General features: G+C 35.7%; 1 protein-coding gene across 3 annotated transcripts in view; it reads right to left on the reverse strand.

Moving 5' to 3' along the window:
* The window catches only part of Dnah3 (dynein heavy chain 3, axonemal), a 567,072-nt gene that overhangs the window by 97,905 nt on the left and 452,349 nt on the right, over nucleotides 1-16,818 (reverse strand). For all 3 annotated transcript variants that reach the window (XM_081731270.1, XM_081731268.1, XM_081731267.1), the window contains exons 55-58: nucleotides 15,359-15,550; nucleotides 13,428-13,589; nucleotides 9,041-9,177; nucleotides 5,978-6,152 (exon numbers count right to left, since the gene is read on the reverse strand). In XM_081731270.1, coding sequence (XP_081587396.1) covers nucleotides 5,978-6,152; nucleotides 9,041-9,177; nucleotides 13,428-13,589; nucleotides 15,359-15,550 — 666 coding nt within the window. The remainder of the gene's footprint in view (nucleotides 1-5,977; nucleotides 6,153-9,040; nucleotides 9,178-13,427; nucleotides 13,590-15,358; nucleotides 15,551-16,818) is intronic.

Consider the following 16,818-nt stretch of genomic DNA (forward strand, 5'->3'; position numbering starts at 1 on the left):
ATAACGTCATGCGTTCCCCAACCTTTTCAGATCCATTTTTACCTTTGGTTACAATTCGATTTTGATGTTGTTTGACACAATATTTTCATACCTGACGAAATAGCTAAGGGTTGCCAGGCACTTATTCATATTGATTCACTGTGAATTAGTGGTAAGTAACTATTCTCATCTTTCAGATGAGCGAGATCTCATATAACCTCATTGATGAAAAAGAATATTAAGCTCCAAACAAACAAACACAAAACATTCTAAATTTCACGATATCTTCATAAATTGACATAATTACATTTCCTCTTTTAACGCAGTCCTTAACATTACCTCATTTTATATAGGTACTATATTTCCGTTATGTTACGCCATTAAAGAACCGGCTATTAATATACATAAGGAAATGTAAAGATGAATTGAAAACTAGAAGCACAATATGCTTACCATTTTCGAAAGTATTACACATACCTTCTCGACTCAAACTGATGTTATGACGTAAATTTCATTCATAAACATCTTTATTGAGCTTCTAATTTTCTTTGGTGTGTTTTAACAAAATACAGGCTAAAAGCAACGCATATTTTCAAATTTTCAGTTTTAATACTCTTAAACTTAGCCTAAATTAAGAAATATTCATATTTAATGTATTTTAGCAGGACAATATGCTTTCAAATACACAATTAAAAGTAGTGGTTGCTCCTGAGGGAAGTCACAAAGTTAAAAAATTACAGTTTCCTTGCTTCAAAATAAGGGGAAAAGTAATCTAATGGACTTAGAAGATGCAGGCCCGAATGGGAATACTATTGTGGGACTCCCGGTTCCAGAAAAACAAGTAAAGAAATCGCATTAAGACTATATCATCCCGGTATTCATGGAGGTGTCATATCACTTAACGGGATGATCTACCTTTTCTCGGCACAAAAATTTTTATATTGGACCTTATGGGGAGAACATGGCTACCGAATTTCCTTAGTTTCTAAGGAACTAGGTATCTCTAATGGGAAAGAAAAATTTTGCAGCATTCTACAGAAGTTTATTAACGGGTTGAAATACTTAAATTGTATATTTGTCTGCTAGTTTAGCAGAAATAAATTATTAAAAAATAAATAAATTAGTTTCTTTTTATACAAATTACAATATGTCTAACTTTGGAACCAATTATGGTAGAAAGATCAACTTCTTTTTGTTGTATTCCTTGAGAAGAAACGACTCTAATAGTTTTAATCACAACCATATCTGATACGCCAATTAAAAAATAGTATTTTAATATAAGTATTAAAGTCCACCTGTCAAAGTTTGACGAGGGTAAGTCACGCCCCACTCTAAGCTTGGCCGCGGAAAGGGCGGGGGTTGGTGAAATGGAGGGGGAAAGGGGTGGATGTCTGAATGAAACAGGTTCTCGACCAGTTTCTGAGATTACCTGTCAGCTGCCAAAAAATGTTAGCTTTATAGAGTTTGTCTCTTTCAATGGTTCCATACTAAGAGACTGGACGATGTGGTGTGAAGTATCCTCTTTTTCCCGTTACCTCTGGAAGTTCATCAAGATGCATTCTAAAGTGCGCGGGAAGAACAGAATATATCAGAAAACGCTGCTATTTTGGGAATTTCTTCCCCTTCCGGACAAATATTATAGCATACAGTAGTGGCGAAGGGAAGGGAGACAGAGGGGTGCCCCCACAGGATTCCGACAATGTAAAGTCCTGGCCCCCATATATAGGTGTCCGTAAAAAAATGTCCCCTAAGTTTTTTTTTTTAAATAATGTCTTGGGAATATATTTCAAATTTGAGGTGTTTTCCTGGTAGCCGTCATTTTCCAATATGGCCGCCACCCTACGTAAATCTCTCTCTCTCTCTCTCTCTCTCTCTCTCTCTCTATATATATATATATATATATATATATATATATATATATATATATATATATATATATATATATATATATAAAGAGAGAGATCGTGAACCAAGGCACTTAGAAAGATAATTTTGGTGTCAAACTATACGTTTCTGAGGCCGATGAACTTAAATATGGGATTATTTATTGCACTTAGAAACCTTACAACCTGGCAACACTGTTGTCTAACGATTAACTGTACAAAGTTACAAATGCGTATATGCACGCATTGCTCTAGGATGTAGCGTACTTCCTCAGAACTAAACGAAACCTACTTTTTCTGGTAGCTTTCATCACGACAAGACATATTTTACTTGGTAATATGAGAGAACATTTGTCTAAGTCCAATATGGCAGCCAATATGATGGCTAATTACTAGGCAACCAAGTAATGGACTTATTCAAATGCATGTCAGTCCTAATTGGCCTAGAGCCTAGAGAATGGGAGAAAGAGGCAGGATACGGTCTCATTGAAGAAGCGTCTCCTGAGGGGACAAGGGAAATTTAAAATACTCCATTTTTAATGAAAAACACGGTTTTTCCTCCTTGTCCGCAGACAACACTGCACACCAATGCTTTATAAGACGTTCTCTAAATAGCCCTGTTAGATCCAACCTGTATTGTGTGTAAACCGTGCATTTTCACGGGGGAACAGCGGAGCAAAAGCCCTGTTTTTGTGATATTTCTGGTTTCTCGTGCTTACTTCGCTAAGACTAAGCACTGTAAGCCAATCTCCAATTATCCTATAGCAGTGTTAATTTCAGATTATTTCCTCCGGAGGCACCACGCACAGGGGGAAAAGCGACTAAAAATTGCGTGCTCCACAGAAATTTCTGCGAAGATCTCAAGCACCCGAGGGTGAATTTCGTAGCTCTTGGGAGAATTCCACCCCAGAATCACCACTGAAATCATCACTGTCCTAGGGAGTTGAAACAAGAAGCAGGATACGCAAAAAAGAACAAACTTTTAAAGCATTTAAAGTTTAGGCTCGTTGCGTAATAATAATAATAATAATAATAATAATAATAATAATAATAATAATAATAATAATAATAATAATAATAATAATAATAATAATAATAATATAACTTTTGCCTCCTGAAAATAACCAGATGGTAAAATTATGGTCGATACATTTTTGGAATTCAAAGGCATTTTAGAATGCTTGTCTATCATCTGGCTATCAGAAATATTTCATCACCATTTTCTCTACATATCTATAATTTTCTTACAGGGTAGAAACACCTCCTCGGAAGAGAGAGAGAAAAAAAAAAAAAGAGATAGAGAAAGTGGCCGAACTTGGGCTATTGGACGTGAGGACAGGATGTTTACATTCGCATTGACACCTGCTGTGAAAACGGTCCCTTCATATCTCTCGGGACGAAAACAGAAGAAAAGGGTGGGCGCGGATGCCTTACCTTCGTCAAACTTCTTGGCAGTTGGACTTTAATACTTATATTAAAATACTATTTTTTAATTGGCGTATCAGATATGGTTGTGATTAAAACTATTAGAGTCGTTTCTTCTCAAGGAATACAACAAAAAGAAGTTGATCTTTCTACCATAATTGGTTCCAAAGTTAGACATATTATAATTTGTATAAAAAGAAACTAATTTATTTATTTTTTAATAATTTATTTCTGCTAAACTAGCAGACAAATATACAATTTAAGTATTTCAACCCGTTAATAAACTTCTGTAGAATGCTGCAAAATTTTTCTTTCCCATTAGAGATACCTAGTTCCTTAGAAACTAAGGAAATTCGGTAGCCATGTTCTCCCCATAAGGTCCAATATAAAAATTTTTGTGCCAAGAAAAGGTAGATCATCCCGTTAATGTAGCCGTAATCAAAAGTGAAATTATGTTTCTTTTTTTAGAAAGGTGTTGGTTTTCCTCTCTTTTGGATTGTGCAAAATGTTTTAATGCGTATCAGGAACCAATCGTCGCATTTACGTGGATTTTCAAAGTTTGGCGCTTAGTTCATTTTTGCATAACACGGTACATATAGTCTCGCTGATGAAAGGGGGCGGTGAAAGATAATCAGTTAATCAGTCAACAGTATTTCAAATTCCAGCTGCATAAACAACCTATGACTTGTAGGACTAGTTCATTTTGTTAAAGCAGCTGTTTTAACGAAGTTTAGTATTAACGTGTCAGGTATTTCTATGAGATAAGAAAAAACATTATTTTATAACTAAATGATAGCTCTATCCACATAGATTCTGCAAACAGAAACAATGAAAATCGATATAAAAGTGACTCACATTATTTTAACAAAAATTGATTTAGATAATAGTTTCGGCTGCTGCAAAAATAGGAAAAGTTAGAAAACTCTGATTAATAAAATAAAAAAAAATAAAAAAATAAATTAAAAAAAAATATTTTTTCTAAATCTTTTTTAAAAGAATTGTAACAACTCCATCAGGGGTTGAAATTGGATGGAGCATACTCCATTAATCAGCCCATTAAGGTGTACAAGCACGCGAGCATGGCTCTGGCGCTCAACTGGGCTCGGGCTCAATAATTGAACCCAAGCCTCAATGAAACAAGTCAGTGCGAGCCCAACTCAGAGAAGTGAGCCCGAGTGCAATTGAGTTCGAGCCCCAATGAAATACGTGAGCCCAAGCCCAATTGAGGGAGCTGAGCCCGAGCACGAATGAGCGTGAGCCCAATTGAGAGAAATGAGCCCGAGCGCGAGCGCAGTCGAAAGAAGGGAGCATGACCCCGAGTGAGTGCGAGCTCAGTTGAGACAAGTGAGCGCGAGCCCGGGTGAGTGCAAGCCCAGTGAACAGAAGTGAGCGCGAGCCCAGTTGGGAGAAGTGATCGCGAGTCCAGTTGAGACAAGTGAGCGCGAGCCCGAGTGAGTGCGAGCCCAGATAAGATTAGTAAGTGCGAGCGCAAGTGAGCGCGAGCCCAGTTAGGAGAAGTGATCGCGAGCGCTAGTGATCGCGAGTCCAGTTGAGACAGGTGAGCGCGAGCCCGAGTGAGTGTGAGCCCAGTCGAGAGAGATGAGCGCGAGCCCAGATAAGATTAGTGAGTGCGAGCGCGAGTGAGCGCGAGCCCAGTTGAGACAGGTGAGCGCGAGCCCGAGCGAGCCCAGTGGAAAATGGCCATCTATGCAATCTATAGCACCATTCATAGGGATTTGCGCCACACGATCGTTCGCATGAGCAGTGTGCATGACCTGAAACCATGTCTTGGGGCTGAGCAAAAAGGACTGCAGGCGTTATGAAGGTCATCCCGCGGGTGATCGGTGGAAGCTAGTTTGTTGTTACCCTTGATGAGATGTGAACTTACCTCACAAACCGTGATAAAGTTCGTGCCACTACATACAGGCCATTTGAGGCCACGGGTCGAAGCATGTTCTTCTGCTAGTGCTTTCCCAAAAGGAGCTGTTTCCTTGTACCGGAGCAAACTGCCTCTCCGAATAGTGGAGCGAAACGTAAAAACCAGTGCTGCGTTCTACCACACTCATGTCCTGACTGAAATGTACCAGAATGAAATCTCAGTATTGTACGTACAAGACGTGAGCCAAGTTGAAATACACCACGACAAGGCATCCAGCCACACGGCGAAAACATTGCTGGAATTCTATCACTGTATGGAACAGAAAACTGATATTGCGGTAATTCCCTTCTCTGACATTCCTTTCAAGAGTCCAGATGCCAACTCAAATGGAATGTTGTGTTTTCTGACTGTTCAAACGGTGCCGTGTCGAGTCCTTACCGTTTTCCGCCTGTGGAAAGCCTGTGAAAAGGAGTGGGCTGCGATATTTATGATTCAGCTACAAGGCAGTCTTTTGCAATGGAAACTCCGATGTTGGGCAATAGTCAGTGGAAATTGCTTGTACGTTAATGAGTTAAATGACTCAATGGTCTATGGTTGACATTGATAAGTTCAAAATGTTTCATGTGCTTTATTTTGCAAAAGTTTGTATAAGATGTTAATCAAGTTTCGCGCATTCGACTTGTTAAAAGTATTGAATTGAACAGAATGCTTTCAATTCATACAAAGTGTTTTATAGGTATTCACATGTGCAGCTAGTATACTGTGATAGTGAAATCTACTCGTAAAACTAAAAGCTAATTCAAACACTTACTTGAACAGCGGGAACTATTTTATCAGGTCGAATACATCGTAAAACCACCAACTTATCTAGGCCCATAACGTCATCGAAAGGTACTGGACAATGTAATTCTTGAGGATTTGGAGCATCATACCACTTTTTCCATTCATCAATGTGTTCAGTAAAAATGTCCTTAAAACCTTGAAGGCTAATAAAAACAAGAAGAATAAAAAATAACTTCATTTAATACAATCATAGTATATTCCTGCATGGCCGTGAATATTTGATGTAATCAGAATAATAATAAAATCCTTCCCTAAATATCCAAACTACGTTTAAAAGCGGGGTTAGGTTATAGTTAACAATCTCGCTTCTCTTTGGCTCAAATGCGGTGGTAGTCCTCCCGCATTTCAGTTTTATCAGTCGAATGTTGGAAGGTACACATAAATATAGGATCTGGAATATTCATTTCACACTGTTTTTATTGTTATTAATTGTTAATAATTTCCTATAAATTGACCTCGCACAGTATGTGATTATATTAAAAACAAATGTATAAGAAGAGCGGGAAAAGTCATAGAATTTGTGGAAATAAAATTTTATGATATTCTGAGAACACAATTTCTATCAGCTATTTGTTTCCCAACATCATTAATTGCTGCTTTAACAGAAACACAGGCACCAGCAGAAATTCATCCAAAGGGTGAGAAACTTCTTCAATTTTTCTACATGGCTTTGAAGGAAAGTATGAGCAGATACATATAATTCGTAAGATAATGCAAGTGGTCATACTATCTGTTTAAAAATTCCGATTGATTGGTTGATTGAAACTTAATGAAGACGTCAGCATCGAGGCTATTTGTCCCCGTCACGATCAACATGACTGCCTAAACACGGATTGCCATAAATAAAATTTTAAAACCAATATATCAAACAAAAATATTGCTGCAAAGAGAAATAAAAACCTAAAAGAGATAAAATAATAAATATATAGAATAATAAATATATAACAATAAATACATATCGATAACGATAAATATTAACAATAGAGAAAATATGTAACAATAAAAATAAATACTAATAACAGTAACAATAGAGAAAATATTTAACAATAACAATACTAAAAAACAATAAAAGGTCAGAAATCGACGTTTATGGCGAACCTTTCCACGTGGGCCAAGTACCGTGGACTCAATATCCATGTGGTCGTCTTTCACCCATGTTATATTTCAAATAAACTGAAGGGAGCTTACAAACAGGTGGAGATTTTGTAAGTTTCGGAGAAGGAACCATATCACTGAGTTGGCGTATATACTGGGTAACTTTTAAGTCGGCAAATAAGGTGAGTGGCGAAGAGCTGGAGCTCGCCGAATACCAATACTAACAGAAGAACGTGGGGTTTAGGGGATTTCGCTAGTCGATGCGACTGGGGTCTGAATTTCTGGAATTTTGTCGGGACTCGGGAACAATGTTTGACTAAAGACTCTTCGTGTAGATTAACCACAAGAAACTCCTTATTCAATGATAAACTGCGTTCAATGGAAGCGTTTCCATGTGATAACATTGGAATTTCCTTAACGAACGCTGAAAGGTTGTTGCTGGTGTTAGTGTTGTCAAGAATGAAGAACAAGTGATCTAAACGATCCACGATCACGTCAAAATTCTTTATTCTTGTGATAACTAAATGTTAAGTACAAATTTCACTGTAGAGTAGTTTTACTTCATCAGCAGCAGGGCTAGACAAATGATGATTCTCTGTAAGAACTTCCAATGCTACGGTTATTCGTTCTTCCCAGATATCTTGTTTAAAACTGAATCGGAAGACAGGCATACAGCACCATAAGTATGTCCGTATTTCAATGACAATTTACACAGAGTCTTCTTACAAAAACCTGTTAAAATATGCAAACAATCTCTCCGAAGACAAAGGATATTCTGTTCAGGTAACTTTTCTGATTTTAATGCTGTACATGTTGTAAATCCCTGCTTAGCCGAATACAGATCCTTACTACCATCTTCTAGGCAAATTTTCATCAGGTCTTCAAAACTTGCTGCTTCAATCACAATGGATTTTATAACAAATCTAATCATAAGGGTCTTCAGAAGTTTAAGTATTTCACCATAAAGAAAAGGAAGCATTGATGAGTCTGACTGAAATTTCATAAGAAAAGGTTGAATGCCTGCAGCAACGCTGTGGAAGAAAGTTAATTTAGCTCCAAGCAAAGAATCTTCCAGACATGATTCAACAATTTTAAAGTTGTCACAAGATGGATCAAGACATACTTCTCGTGTGGTAATAATCGCTGAGATCTGTCTGCTACATTCACGTTTTCTATAAAAATATGAGCACTTGCTAGAAAAAATGATCTAATTAAAAAGTTACAAGCATACCAAAAATATTCACAGAAATTACCTGCAAAATAATAATAAATATCACAAAAATACGCGGAACGCCAAACTGCGCTGAAAAGGGAATATGGAGGAAATGGAATAGAAGTTTAAAATCTAACTAATGTAAGTACGCATTATATTATAAATTAAAGTTAACCATACATAGTTCAGCTCTCACTTATCGCTACATTAAAAACAACGTAAATCTGTGGATGGGAGATTGTTGAAGAACGAATGGAAGTTTGTGGAACGATCTGGACGCCCTTCCAACGAGTGATTTTATTAAGGGTCACCGGTTGCAATAGCCTAGCTACACACCTGGACATGAGGATCATAGGATCATTTTTTTAACATGAGATCAGAAATCACGAGCTCCAGAAGTAAGAGTTTTATTGGGGGTCACCGGTTGCAATAGCCTAGCTACACCCCTGGACATGAGGATCATTTTTTAACATGAGATCAGAAATCACGAGCTACATACGCAAGGGCTGCCAACTCCTTCCAGGAGTTCTTCGTTGTATGATGACTTTTGTTGTAGCGAAAAGTTGTTTTCCAAACATTGTGCAAACAAAATGTAAAAGGAATGAAATAAACCTAACTTTACCAAAAAATTCCAAAATAAACAGAAAATTGCCTGACTTTTCAGATATTATAAAATTTCCTGTAGCGTATAAGCTAGCACAATAAAAAATACAAAACATTTACCCTGTAAGTGCCGATGCTCGTACGATTTCAGCCCATGATTTGTCCATTAGCCACGACTCTGCAGGGTTAGGATACGGATTTTCAAAAGCGATTCCTCCAGTGAGAAGAAAAGCCCAAGTATCCATGTCCACTTCTCCCTATCAATAAATATATCAGTATATACAATTTTAGTTCAAATCTAGAATTTTAAAAAAGAAAGTAAGAAAGAGAGAGATTCAACATTTTTTTATCAGTAGACTGACTGATTGTTATAGATCAATAAAAACATTGACACCAAGGCTATTGGATCCATTACAATAATGCGAATGGTCCACATATACTGCATACTAAAAATTCAAAATAAAACATCTAAAAAAATATAGTTCTCATAGAAATTCTAAAAGTTAAAGAAAGCGAATCAAAGGTTTCGGTGATTGAAATAGAGATCATGAAAAGGCTAAAAAAAATAAATAATAAAATATGAAATATACATACAACTAGAAAATTTGTATCAGTAGGATATTAGTGTTTGCATATAATATATTTTGCATGAATAGTGCTGCTACTTTTTTATTGTAGTGAACAAATATTTCCATGCACAACAACGATATAGACATCATCGGATATATATATATATACTAGTTTAACGTCCCATGCACTGAGGTGCAGGGAGATGGTGATGATGAGATGGAAGATACTGATGGAATGAATAAAATGCGGAAAACGAAAAACCCCACCCACAAGGTGTCTGTTCATCAAAAACTGAAATATATATATATGAAGCAGATGTAGAGAATATATATATATCTTAAATATTTTGTTTAATTATTCCGATTTACTGTTATGTATCAGTTTGTTTTAAAAGTATTGAACCTTTGGAGGTCAAAATTGAGAATACATTTGTTGTGATTTGAAAGGGACATTATGCACACCACTTCGTTTGATGATCCTGCCATTTTCCCGGCAACATCATACTTCTGTAACTGTAGAACTTCTGTGATTTCTGAGACCGAAAGAAATGATAATTCGACGGTGTGTCAGTTCCAGCCTATACGATGAATGCATTACAACTTTCCACTCTAGTTCTTTCAATTTCTGACAATTCGTTAAAAATGTATGCGGTATGACGTTGTCAGCGTGGTATGTGACACCCTTTCTGTTAACATTTTCTTTTTTAATGCATGTTGTACAAGCAATAGTTGTCGAAGCCAACACTTGTACTGAAAATGCTTCTATATCTGTCGCTGTTCTGCAGGATATATTGGGATGCAACTTCATGGCCCAACAGCACAAATGTTCCGAGAACGACAGTGATAATTTGTATAACGTGATATTTACAACTTGTTTGCCATAGACTGCGAGGTATTTAAAATCTTCCTGACATTTTTGTATTCGTACATCACTATGTTCTACTGTAATAAAGTATTTATCATGAATTTCAATCGCGCATTTTTTTCCATTCACTCTATACCTACGTGCATAACAATCATTCTTAACATAATCAATTTAATATTTCCATTATCGTGTGATTACTTGTTTTATTACATGTAATATTTGTTCCTAATGTCATACATACTCATTTTATTCGCGAAAGAAGAAGAAATTCCCTCTCTCTTTTGTCATTAGTTCTCAGGAGCAAATGTATGAGAAAAGTTGGACATCTAATCACTTTTTATGACAATCCTTTAATTCATATCTTAACATTTTTTTCAATAAACATGATTGAAAATTTAGTTTCGTAGAGTAATTTATGAAAAATATACAAAGGAAGGATACTTAAAATTAGAATTCAAAAACTAAATAGTTTGAGAAATACAGCAAATATAACTTTTAAAGTTAACTGAATGGTACATGGTTATTCCCTTTGCTGTACTCCCCTCATTCTCTTTCTCTCTCTTTCTTCCTCCGAGATTTGAACACAGAAAACTGATCATCTAAACTAACTGTCCAATTATTCTAACTATTCTGTTACTGTGGGAAAAGTGTTACTTAGATAACGAGGACTGAAATATGATATTGCTTCGCTAGCCTTCTTCATCATATCTTGGAATCTGAGTCTTCACTTATCTACTTGTAGTTTCCTACAAGGCCGTATGCAAGTAGGGAGTAGGGATTATCTAGCTCCCTTGAGCAAGATATTATGCAAAAATAAACATTTACTACATTAACATATGTATACAAACATTTGGAATGATATTAACTTGGGAGCTTAACCTCCACCTCGTCCTTAATGAAACTCTTCGTACGGTACTGCCTTTCTACAATTAACCACAAAAAGCGAAGAGGATGTGGCCCAAAACTAGTTAACTTCAGTGCAGTTAACGAAAGCTGTCCACAGATAACTACACGTGTTGTAAACGAAACGAAAGGGAGAGTAATTCCGCAATCACTGCACTATTCTTTCACGCTGCTTCTAGGCAACCAAGGTCATTCGCCACGCAGTTGCCAGTGGTTGAAGTTTGAATAGTTGTTTCTATTGTCACAGTAATATTTGTCTAATAGTTGCTTTAGTAGATATATGCTGTTTTAAGTGTTCTTCTCGAATTATTGATAATTGTTAAATGTGAATAGTTAATGTGTGTGCTGTGTGTACAAAAAAGTATGACAGCTGGAAATGCTGGAACAAGTAAAACAAGTAGTTTTACATAAGAAGTTGGTCATGGGAAATGACATATAACGCATTGTGCAATTTCGAAGGAAATAAAGAAAGACCCCCCCCTCTTCCCCGTAGAACAGATGCTCAAGTGAACTTCGAATTTTCTGAGTCAGTGAATGAACTATTATTCTCGTCATTGCAGAAAAATTCGAAGACATTAGCGATACATTTTTGGTATCACTTACAATACCGGGTAATAAATAAATAAATAAATAAATAAATAAATATAAATAAAAATAAAAATAAAAAAGGAATGAGCAAATTCAAAATGAACGGCAGATGGCTTCGATCTCACATTTATAGAGAGTACCAACAAAAGAAGTACCAAACTTTAAATTCTCTCCTTCACTCGTTACGGAAAAATAGTTTATTCACGAGTTGGAAGACATCTCTGCGCAAATGACTTTTAAAAAGATAAGTTTCAATGTAAAAACATTCTAGGATGAAAGATTTTACAAGAGAGGGTGGATAACGTTATATGGTGTTGTTTTTTGAGAGAGATGGCCAATATCGAACCTTCAAAGAGCAAATGCTAGACGGACTCGATACGTAAAAGTACAAAACCTGTTCCAACTGGAAACAGATAGATTGATTTTGTTGCATGCAGGCAGATGTGAGGGTTTTATATCGAATATATCGAATATATATACATATACCCAGTAGACTCACAAGTATTCGGCTCGCGACTACCCGGCCTCCGTACTATCCGGTCCAGTTTTCTTTTATCGTAATTAAATGAGGAAGGCAAGGCGTTGCATTAGCAACATTGCTAAGGCATTGGAAGCGGGCGTCTGCTACGATCCTCCTACATGTTGTGTGCAAAGTACAAGTTGTAACAATAAAAGAGCAGCGTTCTGCTATTCGTTCATTGTTTCGTCAGTATGTAACGGACCTCAATACAGTACGCTCGACGCTGTTCGTGATGTACAGTACTGATTCGTAAATTGTTCTTGGGGTATGCTTAATGTTCATAAAGAAATGAATCAAGCTTTTTTGCTATCGGCCTGCCCTTCCGCCACATTAGGCCGGATACTCGGGAGTCTACTGTACATATAAAATCATAATTTAGTAATTATTAATTTTTCCACGTCTTGCTGAAAGGGGGAAATCCAGTCGTTGCACACGCCATTGTTTCTATTATTATTATTATTATTATTATTATTATTATTATTATTATTATTATTATTATTATTATTATTATTATTATTATTATTATTATTATTATTATTATTATAATCACACCTTCCTGTCATACTATTACGATTATAGAATTATGAATTGTTAAACGTCTACGTGTGTCGTTGGAGCTGCTGCCTTTGTGATTGCACCGCCTTTGGCAATAGCGCCATCACCACATCGTCTGTTGAACTGTCAGAAGCCAGCTTTCGTTAACTACATAGTAATAGTGTCTACAGAAATCATAGAACAATGAAAAGATTCTGTAGAAAGACTAGAAGACAATAAGCAGAATATCTTATTGTAAAAGCGATAGCCAATGAGAGAAGCCTTCTGTCCGAAATAACTTTAATTAAATTTAGATAAGAATTGCTGTTCTATATACGTTTTATTATAGATGAAAGGGAAGAGAATTTGAAACAAATCTGGAATGACGTTTCTGAAAGCAGGAACAGGTTAAAATTTGCAGTGACAGAGAAATACAAATTGCCCTGACAAATCCAAATTTGTTACATGAATAACGTCCTACAAATCCTGTTCGTTACATAAATAACAACATAATAATAATACACTTACCGCTGCCTGCATCATACCCATGCATAATACAAAGGAAAATATTAATTTATCTTTTTCAAACAGTGATCGACACACATTTCTGTATATACTGTTGGAGAAATAGTCGTTAAGTAAGAATATACGTTCTTGTAGATCATCAGATTTTTCACTATTATCTATAGCCTGGAATAAAGTAAACAAGTAGATAGTTATATGTTTCAAATGAATACATTATTTATTCTTTTAAAAGATAATATTCAGGTTAAAACAGTAATCAGATCAAATCTGAAGTTTTCTTAATATTCTTAAGTGTCATCTTATGTGTACTGGAAGTTCATTTATTTTATTTTGTTTAATTCCCATTATTTTGAAATTCTTCGCCAATTCTAATAAAATATCAATTATTTCAACATAAGATTACCATTCTCTCAGTTTTGAAACCTATCAATGATGTATGAGCTCATAAATTAATATATACACGTTAATGTTACAGATTTAATAGAAGTGTGTTAGTGTTTGTCAGTACTTTATAAATGTGAAAAATAAGTAATTTTTTGATCTAATTAGGGCCAAACATTCCTTCCTACTAAACTGAACGAATTAAAATCATTGACCACTATATGAGAAACTATTTTCTGGAAATATTTAAAAATCGAAGTCTTTTGCTTTCGAATTTCAAGAGCTATTGTTGTCTGAAAACAAATTATAAATTCTAAGTACACTGCCTTGAAAAATGCAATTTCTGGCACTTAGTGATGAGTTAAAAATAAAGTTAGATTTTTACGTATAATAAAATCGCGAAGTAGCTCATTAAACAAAGAGTTTTCACGGTTTGCATACCCGCTTTCGGTACTAGAAACCCACGAGGTTCTATTCGCGGTGAGAGCTTATGTGATTTGGATTTCACATTAAGATACAAATCCACGTCTCACACCCTTGGTGCTAAGAAAGGACGTTAGATTTTCCAAACCAATCTATTAAGCAACATTTATATGAACATAGTAGTTCAAATCAAGGATTATGCAGGAATTTATTTCAGGGAGGGGTCCAAATCATTTCAGGGTTTCTAATTCAATATGAAGATAAGTTCTAACACAATTTGTAAAATTACTCCTAATACTAAATTTACAGAAAAATGGGGATTTCGGATGGGAGGGAAGGTGCTATAGGGAACCCTAGGACCCACTCCCTGTGTACGTCCCTGATTAAAATTATTGTGAATGTTCTTTTCCATGAAACTTATATTCGATTCTACCTTTAATTGAATTGAGTTTAGATGGCCCCGCGTAGCCTAGTCGCTAACGCTCTCGCCTTCAGTGCGAGCGGTCCTGAGTTCGATTCCCGGTGGGAGCACTCGGTCGAAAAAGTGTAAAAACTTTTTCAGGTCAGTCATCCTGAATGAGGTTTTCCTTGGTTTTTCCTCATTCACAGGTCCCAGGCTGCTTCCTTCCTTCCCCAATCCTTTCTTCCTTCCCTTTCCCCGGATGGTGTGCTCGCCGAGGGACGTCATCCCTCATAAATGACGGGCTAACATGGCCATAGATGGCCGAAAGCCCACAAATCTATATCCTAATCCTAAGCCTAATCGAATTAAGTTTACATATCATAGTTAGGAAAATGGGAATCAAAACCATTCTTGAAATCTTACCAAACTGAGTAATTTATTCTACATGTAGCCAAAAGAATACTAATCATTAAATCCATAATAAAATTACATTTAATGTGATGAACTAGACAGTATTAAAATAATTAAGGAAAATGTGTTACTTTAGTTAACTTGGAATGGAACACTCAGATTGGATTCTCGATGGAGTGTTCGGGTTTCGGATTCTACGTTAGGCTGCATGTCTATGTCTCATATAGCCTCTCTACCAAAAACACATCTAAAATTTCAAACAAGCAAACAATGGATATCAATTTTACATTTAAAAATTTCTGCAAAAGATATTTACCTGATGATATAAATTGATGAACCACCCAAGGGAGTATTGATACATGGGATCTATATTAGCTAATTCAGTTATGCAGAAGAACAATGTAGATGAGTGAACAGCCACAGGCACGTATCCTGATCTTGCTTCATCGATTTCTATTTCAGTTGCGGCTGCTTCCTTTTGTTTCTCTTGGATTTCTTCAGATAGCACCTGAACGAAACGAGAAGAACAAGAAAAGTTAGGAGATGTTTCAATTTTATTGTGATTTGTTTGGATAATAAGATCTTCTATCTATATAATTGAAAAGTTTGTCTTATAATCCTAGAAATCATATTAACATATGATCATATTTTAACAGGGGTAGCTGGTGCTATTTAGGATGCATGATTGTGCTACTGCCCTTTCTTTAACTTCAATGAAAATATTTGAAGTATTAAAGTAGTGTTTCAGTAAAAATAAAACTTTGCTCTTCAGCACAAAATAGTATTGATGCATCTCTCAAAATGCATATATATGTTTATAAACCCGAAACGGAGAGGTTTACGTTTATGGTTGCAATGAGTGTTGCCACCGCATTCAGTAACATTGAACACAAGGCAAAGAGCTCCTATTTGTTAGAATAAAAATTGATTTATATCTACATTGCCTTTATCTTCTCGTATTGTCAATAAGCAGTTGCAGAAGTATTTTGCAAGCGTGTGAGGCAAATGTAGTAGTTTTTGTTTTTAGCCACTGAATAAAATGGAAGATAACTAAGTATTACAATATATTCCAGTAGCAGAAAACAGCAAAAAAGAATCAGTTCTCGAGATCTTGTTCTCTCGCAGAGTAATGGAGAAAAAGGTTGAAATAAAAATCTTAGAATGTTCAACGCTAAAACAATATAGATTGTCTTTGTAGTTGCGAGAGATTCTTTTTTACTTGTTTATTTTATTTATTTATTTATTGGAGGAAGAGCATATTTTTGGATTGAAATACGCATAAGGAATATTAATTCTTTGGGTGGACGAATTAAATAAAACCAGACTACAGACGTTCACATAAAACTTCCATTACAATTAGCTTTATTCGGCACTGTCAATATAACTCAACAGTCAGACAGTGAGTATAGATGCGATATAGCTTCGTGTAACGAAAAAGTTAAATAATCGTTATAGTTTGAATATTATCATTAATTGTGTATGTTTTTGTGATGCATTTGAATTAGCATTGCGGGGTCATGACGAAATAGAAGCATCTTCCAATTCAAGTGTTTTCCCTGGCATCAATGATTTCAGTACAGAACTTAAAGCAATCATAAAAATTCATTTGGAGAAAGTTACTGTCTTTAAGAGAACGTCCAAAACAACTCAAAATGAACTTTTAAGTACCTAGGTTTTCAAAATAAAATCTCACAAGAAATAAAGTAATCAGAATTTTTGGCTGTGATTGCAGACGTGAGGCTGTGATTGCAGACGTGACTAGTAATATGGTTAACA

This window comes from Thermobia domestica, chromosome 11, assembly GCF_964235325.1.
Source record: "Thermobia domestica chromosome 11, izTheDome1.hap1.1, whole genome shotgun sequence".
Taxonomy (NCBI): Eukaryota; Metazoa; Arthropoda; class Insecta; order Zygentoma; family Lepismatidae; genus Thermobia; species Thermobia domestica.